This window comes from Bubalus bubalis, chromosome 4 (assembly GCF_019923935.1).
Source record: "Bubalus bubalis isolate 160015118507 breed Murrah chromosome 4, NDDB_SH_1, whole genome shotgun sequence".
NCBI lineage: Eukaryota > Metazoa > Chordata > Mammalia > Artiodactyla > Bovidae > Bubalus > Bubalus bubalis.
Window position 1 is genome coordinate 90,956,279 of NC_059160.1, and position 25,820 is coordinate 90,982,098.

A 25,820-nucleotide genomic window follows, 5' to 3' on the forward strand; every position below is an offset into this window, starting at 1 on the left:
TCAAAGTTTATGTATAATACATCAGCAGTGCAATTGGTATCCAAGTTAAAATTCAGTACTTCCTATTTGCTGTAACTGTTTTTCTCAAGCAAATAAACAAGTGATGTCAATTTAAAGAGACCGTTGACAAGATTGACAAGATCATGCCTTTTTGTAAGTTAGCAAAGAATGTAGTGTTGCCTTTGATATGTCCAGGTCTGAGAAGAGTAGGCAGAATGGGTGAACCAGCAGAAGAGCACATCACAATCTGAGAAATGAACATTTAGCTTTGTCTTCATGTGAAGACTGCTCTAGTCTAATAAAAAGCAAGCAGTTGTGAATTAGGTCTTTCAAAAGAGGATCAAGTGGTTCAGTGACATTGGCCTGGGAAAGAGAGGGGAAAGCTATGACTTGGCACTCCATTTTAGTGATGAGGAAGATTGTTGGCTGTCCTTCAGATTTTTTAAGCTAGTTTGGTCACCTCTTGGTCACCTCAGGTAATTGAAGCCTGGTCCCATTTTTCTGCTGAGATAGGACCCAATGGAGGTCTTTTCTCAGGAACTGCTCAAGGATAAATCCACAGTGATGATAAAGCCGTGGACTGGTTCCAGGCCTTGGCTTGCTGAATTAGAAGAACACTTTGGGGAAATGTTGACCTTGGCACTGACCAGAGCACCAAATTCCTTTCTCTGCATTGTTTTGCATCTCATGCAGTACTGAATACTCTGCTAGATACAGAATAAGCTTTTGAAAGAATGAAGTGCAGATAGTTAGGCAATAATTATTTATAATACAAAAGGATTTACTCCATGAATGCTTTAAATAGCAAATTCCCAAATACTCCTAAAATGATTGGTTATATACATTTCTTGAGAAACAGATGTATTAGATACAAGGAGGTCTGTTGGCAGTGTGCAGCCTTACACCCAGCCTCAGCTATTTCCCTGTGAACTAACAGTATCAAGTGGCAGTATACATGTGTTGCATATGCAAGTGTATAATACAAGTAAATGGCACAACAGAGGACTTTTTTATAGCTGGTCTTTTAAAAAAGTTATCTTTTATTGATTTATAATGTATTGTTGACAGATGAAGTGGTCTGTAGGTTAGCAGTACTTTGAAATGTTTATAACTTATTTTATGGTCTATTGATGTGGTCAGTTTTCATAAACGTTCTATTTGTTTTAAAAGAATGTTTATCAATTAGAGTTCCACAAGAGATGTCAGCTGAGTGGCTCTTCTCAGTTTTCTCAAGTATGGCACATAGCTGGTATCATTGGAGGTACACAGGAGATAAGGCATCCGTTGCATATAATGAGTCGAAAGAAGTAAACATGATAAACTGCTGGAGACATTATAAAACGACATTAGAGGTTTTATATACACATACCCACCAGTGTAGTCTGTTTTCTAGCAGATGGTATATTTTCAATAGCTGTGATTTGATTCATGACATTTTAGATGCAGTGAGCTTTGTTTAAAAGCTTCATTGAGGTATAATTCACATGCCACATAATTGACCCATTTAAAGTATAAGGTTCAGTGTTATTTAGGAAGTTCATGGTGTTGTGCACCCTTTATTCTAATTTTAAAACACTTTGATCACCGCGAGAGGAAACCCCATATCCATTTGTTGTCGCTTCCCATGCCTTTTATCCCCTCTACTTTCTGTATCTATGGATTTGACTCTTCTGGATATTTCACGTAAATGTGTATGCTCAGGCACTCAGTCGTGTCCATGGAGTCAAACAAAATGTAGTCTTCTGTGACTGGCTTATTTCGTTTAGCATACGGTTTTGAAGGCTCACCCATGTTGTAACATGTACCTGTGTGTGTGTGCATATGCATGCATGCTCAGTCACTTAATCGTGTCCAACTCTTTGCAACCCCATGGACTGTAGCCCACCAGTCTCCTCTGTCCGTGGGATTTCCCAGGCAAGGATACTAGAGTAGGTTGCCTTTTCCTTCTCCAGGGGATCTTCCCAACTTAGGAATCGAACCCGTGTCTCCTGAGTCTCCTGCATTGGCAGGTCGATTCTTTACCACTGCGCCACCTGGGAAGCCTAATGTGTACCTTTTTATTGCTGGATAATATTCTGTGTTTGGATATACCACATTTTTTTTTATCCTTTTGTCAGTTGTTGGACTTTTGGATTGTTTCTACTTTTTGGATGTGAATAATGCTGCTTTCAACACACATGTACAAATTTTTGAGTAAGTGTACACTTTCATCCAGGGAAGTGTTTTTAGCTCATCTCCAACATAAATATCACCCATTGCAAAAAGGCATACAATCCACTTCAGAATTCTTTTGTTTGTAATTTGTTCTGAGATTCTGATGTTTGATGGCAGAGTGGATAGGGAGGGGCATAACATTTATTGATGCTGCTGCTGCTAAGTCGCTCCAGTCGTGTCTGACTCTGTGCGACCCCATAGACGGCAGCCCACCAGGCTTCCCCGTCCCTTGGATTCTCCAGGCAAGAACACTGGAGTGGGTTGCCATTTCCTTCTCCAATTCATGAAAGTAAAAAGTGAAAGTGAAGTCACTCAGTCGTGTCCAACTCTTAGCAACCCCATGGACTGCAGCCTACTAGGCTCCTCCCTCCGTCCGTGGATTTTCTAGGCAAGAGTACTGGAGTGGGGTGCCATCGCCTTCTCTGTTATTGATACTAGACAGCATTTTAAAAAGCAGAGACCTCATTTTGCTGACAAAGGTTCATATAGTCAAAGCCCTGGTTTTTCCAGTAATCATGTACAGATGTGAGAGATGAATCGTAAAGAAGGCTGAGCACCAAAGAATTGATGCTTTTAAATTGTGGCACTGGAGAGGACTCTTGAGAATCCCTTGGATAACAAGCAGATCAAACTGGTGAATCCTAAAGGAAATCAGCCCTGAATATTCATTGGAAGGACTGATGCTGAAGCTGAAGCTCCAGTACTTTGGCCACCTGATACAAAGAGCCGGCTCATTGGAAAAGACTCTGATGAGGGGAAAGATTGAGGGCAAAACGAGAAGGGGGCAACAGAGAATGAGATGGTTGGATGGCATCACTGACTCAGTGGACATCAATCTGAGCAGACAAATTCTGGAAGATAATGAAGTACAGGGAAACCTGGTGTGCTGCAGTCCATGGGGTTGCAGAGTCAGACAGGACTTAGCTAGTGAGTGACTGAACACCATCTCTGGACTAATAAGCACTTTGCTAGGAACTTTGCAGAGGTAATCACTTAATCCTGTTAACAGTCCTATGAAATAAGTACAGGTTTCCTCCTTTTACAGATGGAAAAAGCAAGGACCCAGGAAACTTAAGTAACTTGTCTAAAGAGACATAGTTGATAAGTGATGAGTGAGGCTTATAATCTAGATCTGTCTGACTTTAGGACAGCTCCAGAAAATTTTAAACTTAATTTTTTTTTTTTTTTAACAATAATCTCATTACTTCTTTTCATCAAATCAGGTCTTTCCAATGATTTATTAATACTTCTTCCATTTTTTGACAGCTTCCTTTTTAATGGTAGCTGTATGCCTATTGCCCTTTGCCTACCAACTATATTTAGGTAGTTTTAAAATCTTTTGGCTAAGGTGAGGGGTTTTTGTTCAAACAGAGTCTTACACTGAAGCATGATTGAGTATACTCAGTAACAGCAGAATTGCTCTGGTTGAAGCTCAGAGAATTTCCTGGAGTTACTTACTAATGGCTCTGGTATAGCAAGCTCTTAGTCTGTAAACAGAGGGAAAACGTCATTCCTCAAACATTTTGCTTATTTCCAGACTGTTGTCTTTCAACATTTGTCACACTGGTTATTGGGATTTGTGTTACTTATCTATTTTATTTATTTATTGGCTGTGCTGGGTCTTCGTTGCTGCTCGAGCTTTTCTCTAGTTGTGGCGACTGGGGGCTGCTCTCTAGTTACAGAACACAGGCTTCTCAGTGCAGTGGCTTCTCCTGGTGTGGAGCACAGGCTTTAGGGTGCACAGGCTTCAGTGGTTGTGGCACATGGGCTCAGTAATTGTGTTTCTGAGGCTCTAGAGCACAGGCTCAATAGTTGTGGCACACAGACTTAGTTGCTCCATGACATGTGGGATCTTCCTGGATCGAGGATCAAACCTGTGTCTCTTAAATTGGCAGGCAGATTCTTTACCACTGAGCCACCAGGGAAGCCCCTCAAGCATCCATTTCTAACTAGGAGTTTACTTAGATAATGTTTTGATGGGGAACTCAGCATATCAAATGATTACTGTTTTAACTTTAAGAATAAAAATAAACACAAATACAGTGTAATAAATGAGCTTCCCATTTACTACATTCTTTACCACTGAGCCATGTAGTAATGTAAGTAAGCCATGTAGTAAATGGCTCAGTGGTAAAGAATCTGCCTGCCAATGCAGGAGCCGGAGTAGACACAGGTTTGATCCCTGAGTTGGGAAGATCCCCTGGAGTAGGAAATGGCAACTCGGTCCATTATTCTTGCCAGGATAATCCCATGGACAGAGGAACCTGGCAGGCTACAGTCCATGGGATTGCAAGGAATCGGACATGACTGAGCCCCCATGCATGCACAGTGCAGAAATGCCATCCTGATTATGCTAAAAACCTTTCATGGGAACAGCATCTATCAGAAATGTTTAACATGCACAGTATATTGATGAGTCCAGTTCAAGACTTTTAGTGTGTGTTTTTAGATAATTTTGCAGAGAGTTTGCTTTGCAATGTTTTGATTTTAAATAAGTAAACCAGATTTACTTTAAAAGAATTCAGCCTGGATCAAAATCACATTTATGTAAGATGGAGGATGTAAAAAGATTCATCAGGAAGATTAACAGTGAAAAGTTTATAAGGCTGTGTCTTACCTTATAAGGCTGTGTCTTACCTATCTAATAGTTAAATTAGCTTTTAACAGTTTTAGTGCCATGGTTTTGTGGTTCTGGTGGGGACACCAAGTAGCAGCAATTATTTGCTGTCACAGACTGGAAGTCATCTCATTTACTATGTACTTGTTGGATTTTGATTTTGACTGTATGTAGGAGAAGGCGATGGCACCCCACTCCAGTACTCTCGCCTGGAAAATCGCATGGACCGAGGAGTCTGGTAGGCTGCAGCCCATGGGGTTGCTAAGAGTGGGACATGACTGAGCGACTTCACTTTCACTTTTCACTTTCATACATTGGAGAAGTAAATGGCAACTCACTCCAGTGTTCTTGCCTGGAGAATCCCAGGGACAGGGGAGCCTGGTGGGCTGCCGTCTGTGGGGTCGCACAGAGTCGGACACGACTGAAGCGACTTAGCAGCAGCAGCAGCAGGAGAAACCCCAGATAACAGGTACTTAAGCCCGATAGAAGTTGATTTCTGTGCTGTGTAATAGTCTGCACCAGTGGGGCCACTCTGCTCCGAGAGGTCATCAGACTCTGGGCTCTTCCTGTTCTGAACTTCACAGTGCTTGGATCTGGCCATCAGTCTGTGTCTAAGATGGCTGATCACCACAATCCCATTTCAGCTGTCAGAAAGGGAGAAAAAGGGAGAACGTGCTTTTTCCCTTAAAGTGCAGGACCTGGAAGTTAAACACATTCTTTCTGTCCAAACCCCGTTGGCCAGAACCGCTATTTGACCACACCTAGCTGTGAGGGGACTGGGGAATGTGGTTTTCATCCTGAGGGTTGTTGTTTTACTGGCTAAAAATTCTCTTCTGGAGGAGAAAAGAAGAGATGATGGGGGCACTTATCTGTCTTTAAACTTGTTGATACACAAACTGCTTGTGCTTTTCTTTCTTTTGTTCTTGTTTTTTTTTAATACTGTTTCCTCATCTTTCATGTTCTGTTAAAATATCATAGTTACCTTCTGAAAAAACGACATTGCAAAAATACTTGCTTCAGATGGGAATGGGAATAAGGAAATAGGATTTCAGATTCACGAAGACAAAATACTTTAATGAATAAGTTTAGTAAAATTTTTTAAAAAATCTTAAGTATAGAACTACTAATTGAACAGATCCAATTTGATTATTTCTAGCTTTTATTCTAGAATAATGGCTTTTCTCGTTTACTTACATTGTTATTATGAAGAACATTTACCCTGCTTAATATTCACATTTCCGTGTATTGACAGCTTTCAGAGTTTATTTTTTGTACTATTCAGACATGTAGCACAGAGTGTCTTACTGTTTTGGGGGAGGTGAGGGCAGGGCAAGAGTGGGGTGCTGGGTGTTCTGTTGTTATTGAAGGTAGGTGTCAGGAGTGGTGTTTTTTTCCTTTCAATTCCTAACTTTGTGATTAGTACATCGAGTGAAGTACAGGAAATATCTGTTCAGACTCTGAAGGATTATTCCTCGCATTGTTGTCTTTGCTATTTTGGGAAGGAATTTTTTTTTTTCTTTTCTCTAAGTGAAATTGCAGGAAAGAAGTAGATTTTTTAGTAATGGTATTGGAGATTTAAATATCTTCAGGGGAACAGGAGACACACACATTACAGAAAGAAAGAAACTATTCTATATCAGCCAAACCAAAAGTTACAGCTCCTATAGTCTATTCAAAATGAGTCATTTGTAAAAATCCTTAAGCAGTTTATCCCATTTCTGTCTTTCATGCTAGTTTTTTTTTTTTTTTTTAAACCTGCTAAGGATATCAGCTCCTGAACCTGTGAAAAACCATGAGCAACTTTCTATTACAAGTTGTATAGCTGCAAGATCATTCTTATTCTTGTTGCTTGTTTATCCACCATTCCTCAGGGAGGCTGTATTCCTAAGAGAATTATGAACATTTAACATTTATTCTTTTTGCTGAGGCTGCATTGAGGGGTATGGGTTGTTTTTATTTAATCTTTAAAAATAGTTATTTTAAATTTTATTTAAATTTATTTAAATAAATTTCGTTATTTTAAATTTTGACATGGTGAAAGAGGAACTGGCAGTAGCATCTGAACATCTTTTATGAAAATCTGATTCAGAGTGGACCCTGTTGGGTTTAGGAACTCTGTTTTCGTCCCCTGATAGCTTAATCCTCTTTTTCTCCCTTCCTATCCCCTTCTCATACTGACCCATCCCGCCAGTCATCTTTCACATGAACTCCTTCTCAGTCTCCACCAAGACCCACAAAGCCACCCCCTCTACCAGCAGGTATCTCTCCATTTATAGACTCTACCCTGTTCCCCTGGCATTTTAGGAGGAAATGCCCAAGAAAATTTTGATTTTTAGTGTCTTCTTTACAACATAAATTAATCTTCTGTCTTCTTTATTCTTTATCACTTTTTTCATGGCTTTTGTCTTTAATCATTTGTTTCCACTGTTTCCCCATCTTTTTGCCATGAAGGTGATGGGACCGGATGCCATGAACTTAGTTTTCTGAATGTTGAGCTTTAAGCCAACTTTTTCACTCCCTTCTTTCACTTTCATCAAGAGGCTCTTTAGTTCTTCTTCACTTTCTGCCGTAAGGGTGGTGTCGTCTGCATACCTGAGGTTATTGATGTTTCTCCCAGCAGTCTCGATTCCAGCTTGTTCTTCTTCCAGCCCAGTGTTTCTCATGATGTACTCTGCATAGAAGTTAAATAAGCAGGGTGACAATATACAGCCTTGACGTACTCCTTTTCCTATTTGGAACCAGTCTGTTGTTCCATGTCCAGTTATATGTTCTCTGCATATAAGTTAAATAAGCAGGGCGACAATGTACAGCCTTGATGTACTCCTTTCCTGATTTGGAACCAGTCTGTTGTTCCATGTCCAGTTCTAACTGTTGCTTCCTGACCTGCATACAGATTTCTCAAGAGGCAGGTTAGGTGGTCTGGTATTCCCATCTCTGTCAGAATTTGCTGTTAGAGTAACAGATGTTATTAAGTGCTTCCTCTGTACTAGGAACTAAGAACTTTGCATGTATTATTATTAATACTAATTGAAAGTAGAGGGGAGGGTGGAAATAGGTTAAAAACCTTTAGAGATCCTCAGACCAGAGCCTCTTTGTCTTCTGCCCCTCACCCCACCTCCAGCACTCCCTCAACAACTGTATTTACTTACCCATCCTTATCTCTTTTCTCCAAGAATGAGATATCATTAAAGTCCTATAGCATCGCCAATCTTTTGTGCATCCTGACAGACACAGAAAATGATAATATTTGAATACAGAGGGATTAAAAAGGCTGTTGTCTACTTGAGGTACTGCTTCAGAGTTTCCAGCTCCTCTAAGCTCTTCCAGGCAGCCTGAGGGCAGAGGATAACCCTCCAAACCCAGGGAGCACTCAGATCAAGGGCACAGACCCTAGTCCCAGTATCGACTGAGCCATGAGGCACCCCTACTCCCAACTCTGACTCGTACTCCTTCTAATCCTTTCAGGAGCTTCCGCCCTCATCAGTTACCTTGTTTGATCATGTTACCCTTCTGCTTAAAGCTCTTCAAAGGCTTTCTCTCTGATTTATAATGAAATCCCTGAGCCTCCTCACGTGGTCTCCAGGACCCTGCAGGATCTGGACCCTGCTGCCTCCCCTACCTCACCACCCCCTACCGTATGCCCCCCCCCCCCCCCCGTTGAGCTGGCTCTCAGCTGTGCTCCCTCCCAGATGTGTCCCTCTCAAGGTCTTCTCAACGGATGAACTTCGCACCGCTGCAAGCCCACTGCCTGTCCTGCCAGCTCCTGTGTCATTTTCAAAATATTTAAATGTATTTATTTATTTTTAAATATCTCAGCTCAAATGTCACTCACTTCCTCAGAGCAGCCTTGTCCAGGTGCCCAGACTAGGTCAGGTCTGGCATGTAGACCTGTCTGTAAGTTTGTGCTGAGCAACATGCCTGCTGAAACCTGTCAGAGCCCTCTTAGCCCCTGAACGACTTCTGTGCAGCCCTTATCAAACTGGTGATTAAGTCTTTCATTATGTCATTGTTACTTGGATATCTCTCTGTGCTGGGGGACTACATCTGTCCTCTTCTGTCCTGTTCCTCTAAAGTAGTGCTTTGCAGGTTGGAAGTTCTTGATTGTTGTCGGTTGAGTAAGTGTTTTTCACTCTCTTTCTAATAGCTCTTTCTCTGTAATATATGAATTTGTCCATCTTCAAGATGTGCCCGTCACTCTCCTGGACTCTGTAGCCTCCTATAGATACTGCTCCATATCTTGTATACTTTATAACAAAGTGTATTGAAAGAAAAAAATCTTGCTAGCCTCACTTCACCGCTGATCTCCTCTGTAGTATTCTGAGTAACTGTCGTCCTCAAGTTCCTTTAATTAGGCCACTACTGGTGATCTAGTTGCCAAATCGAGCACGCATTTTCTGATTCTGTTTTTACCTTTGTGACGGTGTGCATTATTCATCATCTCCTTCTCACTTTCCCTCTCTCTCTTCTCCCCTCCTTCCCTCAGTTCCTTCCTGGCCTCCCTGCTGTGTCCCAGTATCATCCCTTTCCCCTCTACCCATTCTTTAAATGTTAGTTTTCTCCAGGATTCCTTTTTTGGCCTTCTCCGCTTTCCACACTGCACTCCCTCTCATGATATCATTCACACCCGCGCTTTCAGCTCCCACCTCCTACACCAATTGTGAGGATGTATCTGTCGCTCCCAGAGCTCATCTGTTCTGTTGCCTACTCGATTCCTTCCCTCGTTTTGCCTTGTCACACATAGCAGTGCCAGGCAAGTGGCGTTCATCGAATGTTGACCAGGCTTTAGAGCTTGTTTTATCCTTAATTCCTGCAGATACGGAAACCGAGGCCCAGAGAAGTGTATAATGGCTTGCGCAGGATCAGAGAGCTAGTTTGGAGGAAAATATAAGCCTTCTGACACCTGGAATCTGAGATCAAACAAGCTGCTTATTTTATTCTCTCTGCTTGTATTTTTTTCTGCGCATCTTTGGTTTCCAGAGCGGTAGGAACTGGCTACCAACAAAATTCTTCCTATTTAGAAATTTTCACTGTATTTCTGTACTTGCGAGAGGACATACTTAGATTTTTGATTCATTGTTAATTTTATCTGCATCACTGATAAAGAATACCTGGCACCATGCACTGTTTAATTTAGATTCAATGAACAGCATAGCTGTTATTACTTACTGCCTAGTTTTAAAAGAAGTCATTTTCATGGATGCTAGAATAAAGGCAGAGTAATTGAATATGCCTAGCTGTTCTTGTAAGAAACCGTTTTCTAATTTTCTAAGGAAAATTAAAGATAAAAATCAGGGAAAAGAAGAAGCTGTAAAGAAAATTATCTTTTTTTCCTGTCTTTTCCCCCTCTAGGCATTTGCAGTTTGAGGCCTAAATTAAAACGACGACATCCATAGCTGGATGCATGTAATCCTGTTTTGTGCATATTGGCACTGTTTTATTTACAAGTATTTCTTTGAACTAATTTGCTTATTTCTAGTTTAGATATTTGTACCTCCTCTTTGATGTCAGTTTTCCTTCTTTTAGACTTTTAGCACCCAAAGGCACTAGCTTTGTGGGCTCCTACTGCTGCGGGTGTAGAACCTTGCGGCCACGTGTCTTTGTCTGTGCGTTAGTCGCTTCAGCCGTGTCTGACTCTTTGCAGCCCCATGGACTGTGGCCCGTCAGGCTCCTCTGTCCATGGGATTCTTCAGGCAAGAATACTGGAGTGGGTTGCCACGCCCTCCTCCTGGAGATCTTCCCAACCCAGGGATCAAACCCTAGTCTTTTACGCCTCCTGCATTGGCAGGCAGGTTCTTTACCGCTGGCTCCACCCGGGAAGACAGACACTTAATGTACTCTCTGCTCTTTAAAAAAAAATTTTTTTTTAAGGAGAAGCTACCAACCCAGAATTTTCTAAATCACCCTTTTAAGGGTAAAGCTACTGTTAGGACTTAAGGGTGGGGCCAGGGCTGGGGTGGTGTCCAATAAAACTAGTTGAATGTGTGCTGTGTGCCAGGAACTTTTGCATGTATTTTCTCATTCAGGACTCATCATAAGCACTCAAGGTAGGAGTTATTCCAGTTTTACCTATTATGAAACTGAGGCAGAGTTGTTCAGTAACTTGTCAAGGAGCCAGTAAATGGCAGACTGAGGGTCCAGACCCAGGTCCAGGTCTGCCTCATGCCGAACCCTTTGCTTTTTCTACCAGCTAAACCATCTCAGGGCTTCCTCCCCCTCCTGTCCTGGTTAAACATTCAGGTCGTTTGGATAGCAAATTTCTTATTTGCAGACATAGTTTTTCTGATGGACACACAAACATACCTTTTGCATTAGATGAATTACTTTAGCCAGCTGCCTGATGATGTAGTAGACCTAAGAGTTCAGTTTCTCAGTGCATTTCAAGGGTTTCACTCTGTTGCTTTTTATTTGTTTGAACTTGCACGGTGCCTTAGGTGAAATACCATCTGTAAGAAGTCATATATATTTGACCTAGAAAACAGCCAAAACAATTCTATGATTTGAGTTTTGGGAGAAAGCAGTCTGGGCTTATTCTCAAGTTTCTGATGTGGAAAATGTCTAGTTACTCTCCTAAATGAGGTGAGAGGACATCTACTGAGAATGGAAATTTGAATGTCCTGAAGTTAAATTCTTTTGAAAATCTTTTGTAAGATTAGCAAAGTTAAAAGAAGAGAGAACTAATCTTTGAATATTTTATCACTGATTTTTTTCCCCCAAAAGAAAAATTATTAAATAGATAAAATAAAAATTCTCATCTTCCAGCAGATTGAACTATTTTACGAGTTTATTTCTGGCTAGACTATGAAAATATTGTATGTTTTCACCCTCCTTCAATATAAGAATAGTCCTCCTTATTTGTAAAAAGAAACTTCAGAGAGTTTTAAAAGTAATTTAGGGTTTCACATTCTTTGGAGTCTTCTTGGCCACTTGGTAGGGGAAGATAAAGGCCAAAATGCCCAGTATTTGGCTTAAGGGGTAAGGCTATTGTTTTCTGTGACGATGAGCCTTTACTCTGTGTGTGTGTGAACCTTTATATATTACCTCTGAAAGGAGGATGTTTGGAGGATGGTGGCTGGTACATATAATTGATTGAATGGAATTGTCTTTGTAAGAAGAACATGATAAAATTTAATAATAGAAAACTTTTTTTGTCTTCTAGCCAGTGTCTCCTGGACATGATCCAAGCCTCTGCCTTTTTCAGTTTTGCTAAGATTGACCTCATTCACATTCTCGGCTACATTTTGGCTCTTTCTCTGTGTGTGTGTGCTTATATCCCTAATAGCCGTAACCCCAGTCCCACTCCCCATCTCCAGTCACAGCCAGCATATCCCACCTTCCTGGTCAAAGATTTACATGTAGAGGATAGAATAGGTTTTAGATACAGGTATAGATTTGAAGGTGATGACTCCAGAACTTTTTTCTCTCAGTCTCTCATTTCTCTCCCTCCTAATTACTCCTTAACAAAACAGAGAGGCCCCACTCTCCCTTAGCTGAGAATTTAGTAATGATGTGTAATCACTTCTTGCTTTTTTTTTTTTAAACTGCACTTGGACGTTTTCTCCAGTTGGCTCTCATTTTAAAAATGACTAAAAAAGACAATTCACCCAAAGCTCTGTTGCAGGCAGGGTGGTGGTGGTAGTGGTATTTAATGCCTTCTTGAAAGTCATGTATGCTTTGGAGTGAGTCATAAAAGTTGTTTATTCCATGCTATTCATTTTATGAACAATAGGTTAGTTAGTTTTATACTTTTATTGCATCTGATAGGGGGACCACCTACAAATGAACAATGGACAAAGAACACTAAGACCACAGACCTAGATTCTAGTCTAGCTGTATATCCTTATACAAGACATTTATCTTTTCATGTCTGTTTCTTATTCTGTCATAAAGGTAACACCTTTCCTGTTTATTGAAGAGGACTTGATGGCAGATTAAATGAATTGTCAGAATATTTTGAAAATTTAGAATGATGGCCTTATTATATAAGAGGCATTTAATGAAGAGGGAAGTAAACTGATGAGCCATGAGATAAATATCAGTCCTAAATTTCAAGTATCTGAGGATCTCATCTTGATCCTCCCATCTGCCTGGGCCTGCAGGAGCAGCGGTAAGGCCTTTTTCCTTCCTGGTTCATGGGAGATTGAACTTACAACTTTACACATCTGCCTGCTGCTCCAGGAATGCAGTTCTCTTTCACAATTGAGGGTTTGAGAAGTTGTGTCTTCACCCCCCAGTGTCTGTCTCTCTGTCATCTTTCAAGACCCAGCCCAAGAGCAACTTCTGTGAAGTCGTCCCAATCTCTTTAAAGCTGAATTTGGAACTTCTTTCTGAAAATGAACACAATGTTGTGTTTAAGAGGGGGCTCCTGGAGCCAAGTCTCTCTGAGTTCAGTTCCTGATCCTAGCACTTACTAGGTATGATTGTGCGCAAGTTGCTTAAACTTGCTGGGTCTTAGTATCTTCACCTATAACATAGGGAATGATGGTAATAGCAGCTGATAGAACTGCCTGAGCCTCTTCTAACAGAGCCTGATACATAGTAAGCCCTTGATGAATGTTGTTGCTATGTACTTATTCTTATTGAATATTATAATTATCTTTTATCACCATTATTTCCTTCATACTCACGTAGAACTTTGTACTTAATCTCTAGTGTCTTCCCTGTCACTTTTATTGTAATTATTTGTTTAGACCTGGAACTTCCTTTTTTTTTTTTTTTCCTTTAATATTTATTTATTTGGCTGTGTGGGATCTTGGTTGCAGCACATGAAATCTTTGATCTTTAGTTGTGGCATGTGGGGTCTAGTTCCCTGACCAGGGATTAAACCTGCCCCCCTGCATTGGGAATGTGGAGTCTTCGCCACTGGACCACCAGGGAAGTCCCTAGACCTGGAACTTCTTGAAGACATGGATACTGTTTTATTCATCTTTGTTTGACACTCTGTATCATCCATTCAGTGCTCAAAAATATTTTTTTTACAGCATCTTCCAGATCCCCCAGCTGTTACCCCCTCTGACTGACTAGGTGTGACTTTGAGGCTGGGCTGCATGGCACATCCCTTTTTATTTCCTTTGGAGCAGAAAGAAATTATGGCTGGAGCTGTAATTCTTGCTCTCTGTCCAACAACACCCTATATACATCTGACTTGGTGGCCCTCCAGAATTTCTCAGACCCTGTGTTTATTTAGCACCTAATTGCTCAAGGTGCTGCCCAGGGTCATCTGTGAGAACTACTTAGCATTGCTCTGCTCTCTCTGGGAGATGAGAATCATAAGGGAACTGCCAAACATGGCCATACCCATACAGCGGAGGAAAACCAGCGAACCGCTAAGTGATTGCATCTTGACGAGTTCAGGTCCTAGTTCTGCTATTAGAAAGCCCAGACCCAAACCACATGCCACTGCTCTGTCAACATTCCTTTCCCTCCCCAAGCAGAGGGAGGGAAAGGAACCCTTTCCTTCTCCCACAGCCCACTCCGCGCTGTGGAGAATTAGTGATGCCTGTCTGCTTTGTCTCCTCTTGGAACACAGTTGCTCCCCCGAGACCCTACCTAGCCAGTAGGATAGGCCTTCAGTAAATGTTTGTGGCTCTTGGAATTGTCAGTTACCAAGAGCCCATATTGAGTACTTTTAATCACAGATAAAAACTTTGCAAAGTAGATACTATTCTTCCCCACTTTGCAGACATGGAAATCAAGACTCATCAAGAGGTTAAGTGAGACTTGTCTGGAGTCAGATAGCCAGGAAGTGGTGAGGCTGTGCTGCACGTGCAGCTGTGTCGAGCTCGTAGGTTCTGAACCACAGTGGTGCCGCCCCACCAGTGTAAACACACGCTCCCCTCCAACAGCTAACTGACTTGTGGGACGATTCCTCCTATCACCACCGACCTTGAAGAGGCTGGATTGGCAGGCGCACACCCGCCTCCTTTCAGGCCCTCTGTCGGTCTGCTTGGAGAAGAATTGTGGGCTGCCCATGCCAAGCCACTTGCATTGATCCCAGGTGGCAAGCAGGGAAGTTGGGAACATATTATTTCCTTTCTCTCCAATGCCTGACACCCATCTTGCCATAGGTCTAGTGTTGGCTCAAGACTGTGGTGGTGCTGAAGCATCTAGACAGTCTCGGGTCACTGTCTCATCAGGCTTGGTGCCTTCATGCCTCTAGACCCCAGGAAGTGGCTACTCTTCTGAGTGTTCATGTTGGTGGAGAAATACTAATATGTTACCCTAGTAGGAGGGGAAGGCTAATCCTCCCTATATTTGTTCAGTACTTGGAAAACTTGAACAACAGGTTTAACTTAGCTTTGTGCCATTTTAATGCAAATTTTATACAGGTATAGTTACGGCACTCCTTTTTGCTCCGTATGCCAGATGGCCAAAAATCTGTTGTAAGAATGCCTGTGATGTGACTTAGTGTCTGTGAGCTCCCCGGGCTCCATGCTCTCCCTCGAGGCCATGTTGCCCAGACAGCCTTCTCCTCACATTGTCTGTGGAACCGCCCAGCACGCTGCAGAGTTCTTCAGTGCAGCCATTGGCAAACTTCCTGATCTTTAAGACTCTTTGAAGGCACTTGTTAGAAAAGCAGGTATCTGGGTCTTAATCCAGACTTAGTGAATCAGAATCTTCAAGGGAAGGGCCTGGGAATTTGTATTTTTACACGTTCCTCGGGTGAGTCTTAAAAACTGGAAAAGTTGAGCAAGCATTGCTTCAGTGCACCAGAAGTGCTTAGCAGCAGGTGGTGAGAGTGATAAGAGTGCAGACTGGGGGAGGCACTGGCAGCAGTGTGGTAACAGATCCAGCCATGTGGGGTAACTGAAGGCCTTCTGTCTGGTCTCGCTCTCTGGCTATGGGATACATCACTTTCTGGTAGAGTTCCTTCTGCTTCAGTGCCCAGTGATTTTTGTATTATTTATTCCTCTCTTGCTTCTCTGGCCAGCTTTGAGGTCTAGCTGTCAGGTTTCAGTAAACTTTTTGGTTCACTAAATTTCTCTCCCTGGGCATTTCAGCTCCTCCTAAATGTAAAGACCTCTTTTTCTCCCACTCCCAGTTTCCACCCAAGCACGTGTGTCTCTGATTTATTATTCCCTGGGTGCTTTCATTTTACCAGTTCATTCAGTCACTCATTCAACAAGTGTCTATTGTGCCAGGCTTTGGGCAGGCTGTAGAGATGAACAAGACACAGTCCCTGCCCTCAAGTGCACCGTCTCGTAGGGACACAGATGTGTAAACAAGGTACCAGTGATGTGCTTAGTGCTATCCGGAAGTATGTGCAGAGCTGAAGGGGGCACCAGGAGGAAGTGGCTAACAAATGGTGGCAAGTGTGACTTTTGAGCAGGTCTTGTACCCAGAGAAGAGGAAGGGGGCATTTGTGAGTGCTGTCACGGGAGTCCTCACTTCTGTCTGCAGTGTGTCTTCTCCCAGGGCTCTTCAGTGTCTTTTCTTGTTTATGGAACAAATGGAGCTAATTGGCGTGGCTGAATTAGACTCTCTTGATTGACTTTTTTCACAACTCAAGATGGTTGGTAGTTGATTAATGTCCAAGATACCAAGTCTGTCAGTTACTGACAGTGAATGGTTGGCAGTCAAAGCACTGAAGAAAGCTTTTAAAGGCTTTTTACTTTATCAGATGTGTTCTGAGGCAGCAGAAGAGGTCTTTGTGCCCTTAAGGGAGTGGCGTGTGCGAATCAGTGAGTGAGTGAGTGAGAGAGAGAGAGAGAGAGAGTGTGTGTGTGTGTGTGTAGTGGAGATTGGAGAGCTTGAGAGTGTGGAATAGGACAGGAGAATGCTTGTTTCTTTTTCAATGAAAGACATGATTTCCTGCTTCTTAGGAAGGTTTCCTTGGTAGGCTCCCACATCCCTGCTAGTTTTGTGTATTGTTAGAGATGACCTAAACTCTTGGTTTTTATTCACAAAAATGCACTGTGGGTTTCTCTAATTTCACTAGGAAAGCAGAGATGAAGGGCCATTTGTGATTAAATTTGTACAGTCTAGTAAGTAGTCATGATTGCAATTTAAAAATCTTTATCGTTTCTTGAAATAATGGATGCTCATTGTAGAAAAATTATAAAAGACAGGCAAGCAAAATTGACAAAAAGCTGAAACTTGTAATAATCTTACAAGTATTAGCTAACCATTGTTAACATTTTGGTGTTTAAAATTTAGATTTTCTTTTTGTGTGTATACCCGTATGTATAAAAATACTTTTAGTCCCAAAATTGAATATGCTGCATAAACTGTTTAGTATAGTTCCTTTTTTTCTGTTATATAATGTGACCATCTTATCATATTAACAAATATATACCTACAGAACCATTCATTATTATTTTTTTTTAAAGACGCTGAACAGGCTCTTTTTTTCTTTCCAAAATGTGTTTATTTGTTTATTGACTGTACTGGGTCTGTATTGCTGCACGTAGGCTTTCTCTAGTTGGGGTGGTCGGGCTTCCCATTGTGGTGGTTTCTCCTGTTGCAGAGCGTGGATTCTAGGCCCATGGGCTCAGTAGTTGTGGCGCATGGGCTTAGTTGCTCCAAGTCTTGTGGAGTCTTCCTGGACCAGGGATTGAACCTGTGTTTAATCATTGTCAGTTGTCCCCTCGAGGGTAGAGCCATTCTGATTTGAAAGCCACCGACACAGATGGTCTATAACATAAGTGTCTAGAGTCCTTCCAGTGTTACCATTCAAAGACTAACTCAGGGAATATACTTACGTTGATTTTTGTACACCTCTGTGAATTTTATCATTGGATAAATTCCTAGAAGTGCAGTTGATGAATCTGAATTTTGATAGAAATCACATTTCTCCAGAGATTGTATTATTTTTCATCTATATCCTTATAGTTCCAAATCTGTATCTCTTTCCAAAGTTCTAGATTCATATAGCCAACTGTTGATTGGACATTTTCTCTTGTGTGTCTGATAGACTTTTCCTAATGAGCTCAACGCTTATCTTCTTCAACCCAGTTCTTGGGGTATATCTCTGTCAGAGAATATCATGACCATCTGCCTAGTTGCTCAAGCCAGAAACCTCCATCCTACACTGAATCAGTCATCAAATCCTACTCAGTTTTCCTCCCTAGTGTCTCTCTTAATCCAGTCACTTCTTTTCCTCCCTTCTACCTCTATCTTGGATTTAAGCTACTAGTATCTTGCCCAGATCACTATAGTAGCAGCAGGGCAAGCACTTCTCTCTCTGGCTTTTACCCTTGGTTCCACATTCCTCAGAAAAAGTGAACTTGCTGCACTCTATGATCTGCGAGTGTTACTCCTCTGTTTAAGCTGTTCAGTGAGCTCTGCTTCATCTCCCCCATCTGCTCCATCAGTCAAATGCTGAGACCGACATATCTGACGTTCATCACCCATGAGTTCAAATCTCTGTATCCATCAGTATGGGCTTCCTCCCCCACCATCATATATATTTATTCACCGGATATATTTATTCCCCCAGCTTTGAATTACTGTCCCTTGAATGTCCCTTTGTTCTCCTGCTGATTTCCTGGTCCTTTTAACCCTGCTCTCTGCCCATCCATTTTCTACCCTTTCTTTAGGACAAAGCAGATTTCTTGAAGTCTTCAGCGCCATAGTTTCTCCTCTGTTAATCAGTTTTATCCTTACTGCATTTATCATGTATGTACTTTTTTGTGTGCTTCACGTATACTTTTCCATTTAACCTTTTGAAAAAGACATACACATATATCAAAAATACAAACCAGTGAACCAAGTGGAGAGATGTGGGAATTCCAGCTCCGGGTTCCAGCACAGGTCCTAGCGTGCAGAAGGGCCTTTCAGAAATCCCATCCAGGTGCCTGAACCTTGATTTCTCCCTTAACTAGACTTGTGATTTTATGTGGTTCTGTATAGCTGTGTAATTGAATACCTCCCAAGTCAATTGCATTCATTTGGTCAGAGTGAAACCTTGGAGAGAAAGAAGATCGTTTGTCTGCTAGCCTTGGCACATTCCATTTTAGTATATCTTAAATGCCATGGAAACAGGGGGTGCCTAGGAACTTGGGGATCTCTGACATGGAATGTAGCATGTTGCGCCGCTAGATTGGTGTAGGGAGGGACCAGCCCTGCAATTTTCCACAAGAAGTCAGCTCCAAGCCTGTGGGAAATCACACATAGCAAAATCCTTGGCAAAGAACCATACATTTTTTCCCCTACTCTCTATGTGGTAATTCTGTAACACTCTGTAATTAATTTTATTTTTACAGTGAACAACCACAGAGTAAGAATAATAAGTAACCTATTTCTGTTCTTGCTATTTTAGGGGACATCACACAGAAGGGATATGAAAAGAAAAGGTCGAAACTCCTGTCTCCTTACATCCCGCAGACACAAGGTAGGTAATGCGAAGTGGTTTTAAACCTTCTCAGTATTTTCACACTAATGAATGCTATCTTACTGGAGATCTGTCTTTTTTGTTGGTTCCTGTTTTTTCCCTCCCTTCCTCACCAGGAAGGGAAGGAAAAAAAGAGGAAAGAAAGGAGGAAATGAATCTTAATTGAGCATCTGCTGTGTGGTAGGCACTTTAAAAATACCCAAGGTCATCAAATCGTTCACACAGAGCTTGGGTGGTGGCCACTGTGTCTGTATGCCACTGACATGGTTCAGTGGCAGCAGATTCCAGGTCAGAGAAAGACTGCATCTGATGCTCGAGTATGAACTGTGATGGGCGGAAGCAGGGGAGGCAAAGATACGAAGGAGGGACAGATTCAGTATTGCAGAACAAACCAAAGACTGCAGTACCTGGGGATTTGGGGATAAGAACCCTAAATAAACCTTTTTGCAGCCTGACTTGTGCAGAAAGACTGGCATGTTCTTTATATATCAGAAAGTCCTGAGTCACTTTGTGCTTATTTCCAGACGGGTTGCTGGAACCTTTGCCTCTAGGCAAGGCTGTCTGTTTCTAAGTCATCATATTTTTGAAGTTACTCAGCATCCAGGATTTCCTCTGATGGCCTGTTTCTACTTTAATCACTTTTACTATGAGGAATTTTTTCTTTATTTCTCATTTCCCCTCTGCAGTCAGAGTCCGTTTCCACATGACTTTTTTTGTGGAACTAATAATCATTGCTTTTATTTCTGGATTATAAATCCCTTGAGGACTTTGGAGCCCCCATGGTTCTAATGTTAAGGCTTGCACAAGGTATATAGTTTGTAAATATTTGTTGAATGAATAATGGAATAAATAAATGAATAATGGTGGTATACCAATAGATTTCACCGAAGTCCTTGTTTTATTTCCTGCACTCTATTTGGAAATTCCTCCCAGTAAAAACTAGTAGGTCAATGCCTAGATAGCCAGTTTAAAGTATCTTAATGAACAGATGGATGTAGAAAGAGGTAGAAATCAGGCCAGTGACAGCTAATGAAACACCAGCTTTTGCTGAGCAAGGCATGTCACAGAAGGGGAGTCCTCTGATTGGCTGCTTAATTATGGATCTGGCCCATGCCTCTGTAGGCCCAGAGATTTACTGTAGTCACTTTGTGCAAAAGCAATCAGATCCTGAGAAAATAACTCAGTAAGGAATGTAACTATAAAAAGGACCATGCTCCGTCTGCTCTCTGTAGTCAGGTTATATAGAAACTAAATCATGTTCAAAAACCAGTTTATCAATTTATTATGAGAAACCACTGAGACACACTCTAGTCTGTGTGGTCAGCACATTCTTGCCCCCTGGGCAGGCCTACATGGGGAGCTTGATCACATACAGAAGGTTGCTTAGTGAGCGTGGATTTGACGAATCAGACTTTTAATTAAAGCAGGCCAAGGGAGTGTGACATGGCATCTCACAGTAGGGATGGTTGTGCACGAGATCTCATGGGGGAAATAGAAGTCATCTGATGGCAGCTCTTTCAGCTTCCTGCTATCAGAACTTCAAACTCACCATATTAGTGCCCATCATGTTTATGACCTCCTGCCTTCTGGTTGAAAAGGTGGCCTCTCCATCCTAGCCAAGGGCAGTCCTTCCACCAGTGCTTGGGATCCCACCCCCTCCTCCCTTTTCAGAAACCTTATCCTATCACCCAGTGACACCCAGGAGAGGGCAGTGGGAGTGAGCCACCCTGGTGCAGGCAGTGAGGGGTGCAGTATCTGTAGAAATTTGAAAAGCAGTAATAAAGCCAACAAAAAGTTGGTCTGCCTTTTCTTATCATCATGGATAGCAATTCTAAATGCTGTAAGTAGTAAAAATCTGCTCCCACTGAGGCGGACAGCTGCATTGCCCCCTTGGCGTGCCGCTGCCGTCAGCTCCCCTGATGCTCCTGTGCAGGCACCCTCTCCCTCTGAGCCAGATTCTTATCCCAGCAGATCAGCATGCTCATTACTCTTCTCTTTAAAAAAAAATCCTCCTTAGTCTACCACTTCCACCTTTACCCTATCTCTCCTTTATGATGAGACTGCTGAGAACTGTCTCTGCTTATTATCCCTGTTTTCTCAGCACTTGTTCACTTCTCAGCCTGTCCCAGTCCCTTGCCAGTCTACCTCTTGAAACACTTCTTTAGAAACACTCTCCGCATTTTCTCACTCCCCTCTTGTTGCTCCTAGTCATCTTTGCAGGCTCCTCCTCTTCTGTTAAATCTTGGAATTCTCAAGGCAAAGCCTCAAGCCCTCTTGACATCTCACTCGACAGCAGTGGTTTGCAAATTTTAGCCTGCATTGGGATCACTGGAGAACTTGGATATACAGATTGCAGGACCTGTCGTTCTCAGTGTTTCGGATTCAGCTGGTCCAGGCTGAGGTTTGAGAATTTGCATTTGTGTCGGGTTCCTGGGTGATGCTGCAGTTGCTGGTATGGAGAAACAGTGCTCTGTCTCTCTAGAGCTTTTCAGCCATCCCTGTGGCTTTAATTATCATTTATAGATAACTCCCAAATATGTATCTTCAACTCAGATCTCTCCTGAACTCCTGATCATAGATCCAGCTGCATATTTAACAACTCCATTTATATATCTTAAAGGAACCTTCATTTCAACCTATCCAAACATATCCATTAAATGTTACGTATGACTTATGCTCACACCACCTGTACCACCAGCACCTTCCCCTCCCTACATGTATACATTCACACAAAATTATTAATACATTATCCAGCGTCTCCCAGACTTCTAGTTTCCACTTCTGAGTGAATAGAACTCCCATTCATAAGCCCAACAACTAGGCTTAAAAGTCATCTCAGCAGTCTCTTCATTCCCCATCTCTTGCCTGTTACCAAGTTACATTTTCTGCTTCTTCATGAGTCAGTTTTTATAAGTTTAATTTTTCTAGGAATTTGTTTTGTATAAGTTCTCAAATTTATTGTTAATGACAGTATTCTCTTTATTTTTAGAGCCTTTGCTTTGTTTGTGTATAACTCTTATGTCTTCTCTTTTTTCTCTTGATCAGTCTTCCCAGAGGTTTGTCATTTCAAAGAACAAGCTTTTAATTTTGTTGATCTTTTTAGTGTGTCTTTATTTTCTCATTTATCATTTTCAGCTTCTGTATGTTTTTCCTTCCTTAGACACTCCTTTTCTAAGTTTCCTGAGTCAGATGCTTAGGTTTTCAGTTTTCTTTACAAAGGTGAGTGTTTCTCCATTTGACTGTGGTCGGAGAACATGCCTGTTCAAAATCAAGTCACAATTAGAACTTTAATTCTCCTCCCAAACAACACGAGGACTTTAAGAACAAATGCATTTTTAGTACCTGCTTGTCTATATACCCCTCAATTATTAGTTACTATTGTTCTGTGTAGTTAATAGTAGTTAATATCTGTTTGTTTTTTCACTGTTCCTTTGCATATATGACTCTTTCCTCTCAGTTCAATTTCCTTCTTCCTGAAGTTCATCTTGCAATAGTTACATATTTTAATCAGAGTTTCTTAGTGGTAAAAAATTCTCTCAATTTGCATTTATCACTTTTCCCACCTTTGTTCTTAAACCTATTAATCTTTCCCAGAAATGGATTGTTTGTAGGGCTGGTTATATTATACAGGTTCTGTAGCAAAAGAAAAGATTATCCTTCGACATTTTTACCTCCTATATCTTTGTAGATTTTGAAGGAGGTATTTAGTTGTTGTTTTTTTTTAATGACGTTGGATTTGATGAAGATTTTATGCCTGCATGCATGCATGCATTCTCAGTTATGTCCAACTCTCTACAACCCTGTGTGCACTGTAGCCTACCATGGTTCTCTGTCCATGGGATTCTCCCGGCAAGAATACTAGAGTGGGTAGCCATTTGCTACCCCAGGAGATCTTCCCGAGTCAGGGATTGAACCGGAGTCTCTTGCATTGCATGTAGATGCTTTACCGCTGAGCCTCTGGGAAGCCCAGATTTTAAGCTTACTGAACAGAATTAAATGAAATGAAAGTCAGTTTAACACTTTTAGTAGGAGTTTGCTACTTTTTACTTCTAGAGGGATTGAATCTCTTTCAAACACTGTCATCTTGTTGGATTTCATTGTTTCCAGTTGTGAGGTGCTCCATTGAGGGGGGCTCCTTGAGTATAGTGTATAAAAGTAACATTCTCCACTAATCTCCCTTGAAAGAAAAAATTAATACTGCCTGCAGCATTGTGCTGCTAGAACAATTAGGTGCACATGCTTATCTAAAAATTTAGTGAGTGATTTTCTGTACAGAATTGATCTGAAGTTATCTTGGGGTGCATATTTATGTATATTTTAGATTTTTTTTCCCAAATGTTACATAAATCTTTAAAATAGGACTGCAGAAAAAAAAAAAAACAGTCTAACAGGAAAAATGGGGAAATAGGGACGAGAACACAAGGTTGAATAAAATACTTAGTGGACATTGAGTAAGGACAGTTGGGGTAATAAACATAGCTGAATTCACTATCACCACAGGGGCTAGATTTTAAACTTACTGTATGTCAAAAATCTGATGTGTCAAAACTACCCTTGAAAGTCACTTAAACCCGCCAACATTGGAACTGATTGTTGTTTCTTTACACCAAACCCAAATTTTATCTGATATTTAAGGGCCAGGCTGTGTGAAATTCATATCTTGATAAAGATTAAATCCATATCCAGGGCCTCAAGATGCTCTCCCTGTGAGAGACAAGGGAGAAATGAGGATGTGGCAGGTACATATCTCCTTGTTCTTTTAAAAAATTATTTGTTTATTTTTGGCTGTGCCAGGTCTTCGTTGCTGCAGGGGCTTTTCTCAGGTTGCACAGAGCAGGGGCTGCTCTCTGGTTGTGGTGTGCGGGTTTCTCATTGTTACGGTTTCTCTTGCTGCACCTTCTGGACTCTAGGGTGCCTGGGCTTCAATAGTTGTGGCTCATGGACTCAGCTGCCCAACAGCATGTGAAATCTTCCATTCCAGGGATTCAGTCCATGTCCCCTGCAGTGGCAGGCAGGTTCTTAACCATTGGACCACCAGGAAAGCCCTATATCTACTTGTTCTGAGCCATATGCTCTTTAAAAGGAGTAACCCATGGAACATCTACGAGAGTCTAGATATAAAGCTTCCCACATGCCTTAGTTAGCAGCTTCGCAGAGAGAAGAGGCCAGAAATAAGCTGTCTTTTGGCATGGCCCAAAGAATTGAATTTTCAGACCACATATGCTCTCACTCCTCTGTAAATTAGTCACTCTTGGCCGTTCTTAGAGTTAGAGGAAAATGAAAGGTTCTGCATAGTGAGATAGCATCCCAGTCTGATCCTGTAGTCTAATCTTGAAGATACTTTGGATACAAGTAGCTGATTATTTCCAAGTGGCTTTTTTTTTTTTTTTCCCCAAGTGGCTTTAATAGAAAAGAGTTTATTATATTTCGATATGGGTTTGCTGACAGAGCCTCAGGTCAGCATGTGTTTACTAAGTGCTTTCTGTGTTCCAAGTACTGTTGAGACAACCAACTAGCATTGGACAAGACAGCCTGAGATCCCCTGGCTTGCTCTCTTGTCTGCTAGTGGTTTGCTCAACTAGGACTATCACTAAGACAGCTTCCTTGACCAGCTCTATCACAAACAGTCCACACTCCCATGATCTGAGTTGCATTTTTAAGAATCTCTCTCTGACTACCCAATAGATTATGATTTGTTCATGTGTATTTTTCCCACATAGGACTCGTAAGGTCTTTAACATGATTTCTTTTATTTTTATTTTTAATTCTTTACATCCCCAGTTTGTGGCATGAGTATTTGGCACATAGTAGATGGAACTAAACAGAAGGAATATTTAGAATTTAGAAATATTTCCTTGCATAAACATCTGTCAGCTTCCCAGGTGGCACAGTGGTAAAGAATCCACCTGCCAGTGTAGGAGACGTGGGTTCTATCCCTGGGTCAGGAAGATCCCCTTGGAGAAGGCAGTGGCAATCCACTGCAGTATTCTTGCCTGGGAAATCCCACAGACAGAGGAGCCTGGTGGGCTACAGTCCATGGGGTTGCAAAGAGTCGGACATGACTGAGTGACTGAGCACATAAACATCTGTGGAGATGGAAGTGTCAGGTAGTGAAAGAAGCAGACTGCTCTACGGATTGGAGAATTATTGGTCCTGGCAACTTGTCTCCACCTTCAGTAGATCTTTTCGTTTAGATCTGCTAAATCTCAAGAGATTGTACAGAGCATATTGATTTTCATTGGAGATTTAGCATTCCTCTTCATTTTTTTTATTTTTAAAATGAAATGAATGAATCTGTTTTAAATAATCAAATACTACTGTGAGGTTTGTAACAACAACAAAAATAAGCAGTATCCTCTTCTTCCCCAGAGACCACTTCTTTCAACTGTTTTAACCATTTCTTCTGGTGTTTCTCTCTCTCTTTCTGTGTAACATTTTACCAGTACTTCTTGACTTTTTTTTTTCCCCAACATGAGACATTATTTATGCATTTCCTACTATAAAAAATTAGAATTTTTCCTTCTTATTCATTCCTCCCCCACCACCTGGATACCACACACTGCTTTTCCCTTCATCCTTGCTTCTCATCTCCCATCTCCTACTCATTGTGCACTGCGTTTTCAGTGCATTACTTGTGTTATTGCTAAATCAGCATTCGGT

The 25,820-nt window shown here is 41.5% G+C and overlaps 1 protein-coding gene across 3 annotated transcripts in view; it reads left to right on the forward strand.

Moving 5' to 3' along the window:
* DIP2B (disco interacting protein 2 homolog B) overlaps positions 1–25,820 on the forward strand; it is a 231,401-nt gene that overhangs the window by 91,869 nt on the left and 113,712 nt on the right. For all 3 annotated transcript variants that reach the window (XM_045165461.1, XM_045165462.1, XM_045165463.1), the window contains exon 2: positions 19,089–19,160. In XM_045165461.1, coding sequence (XP_045021396.1) covers positions 19,089–19,160 — 72 coding nt within the window. The remainder of the gene's footprint in view (positions 1–19,088; positions 19,161–25,820) is intronic.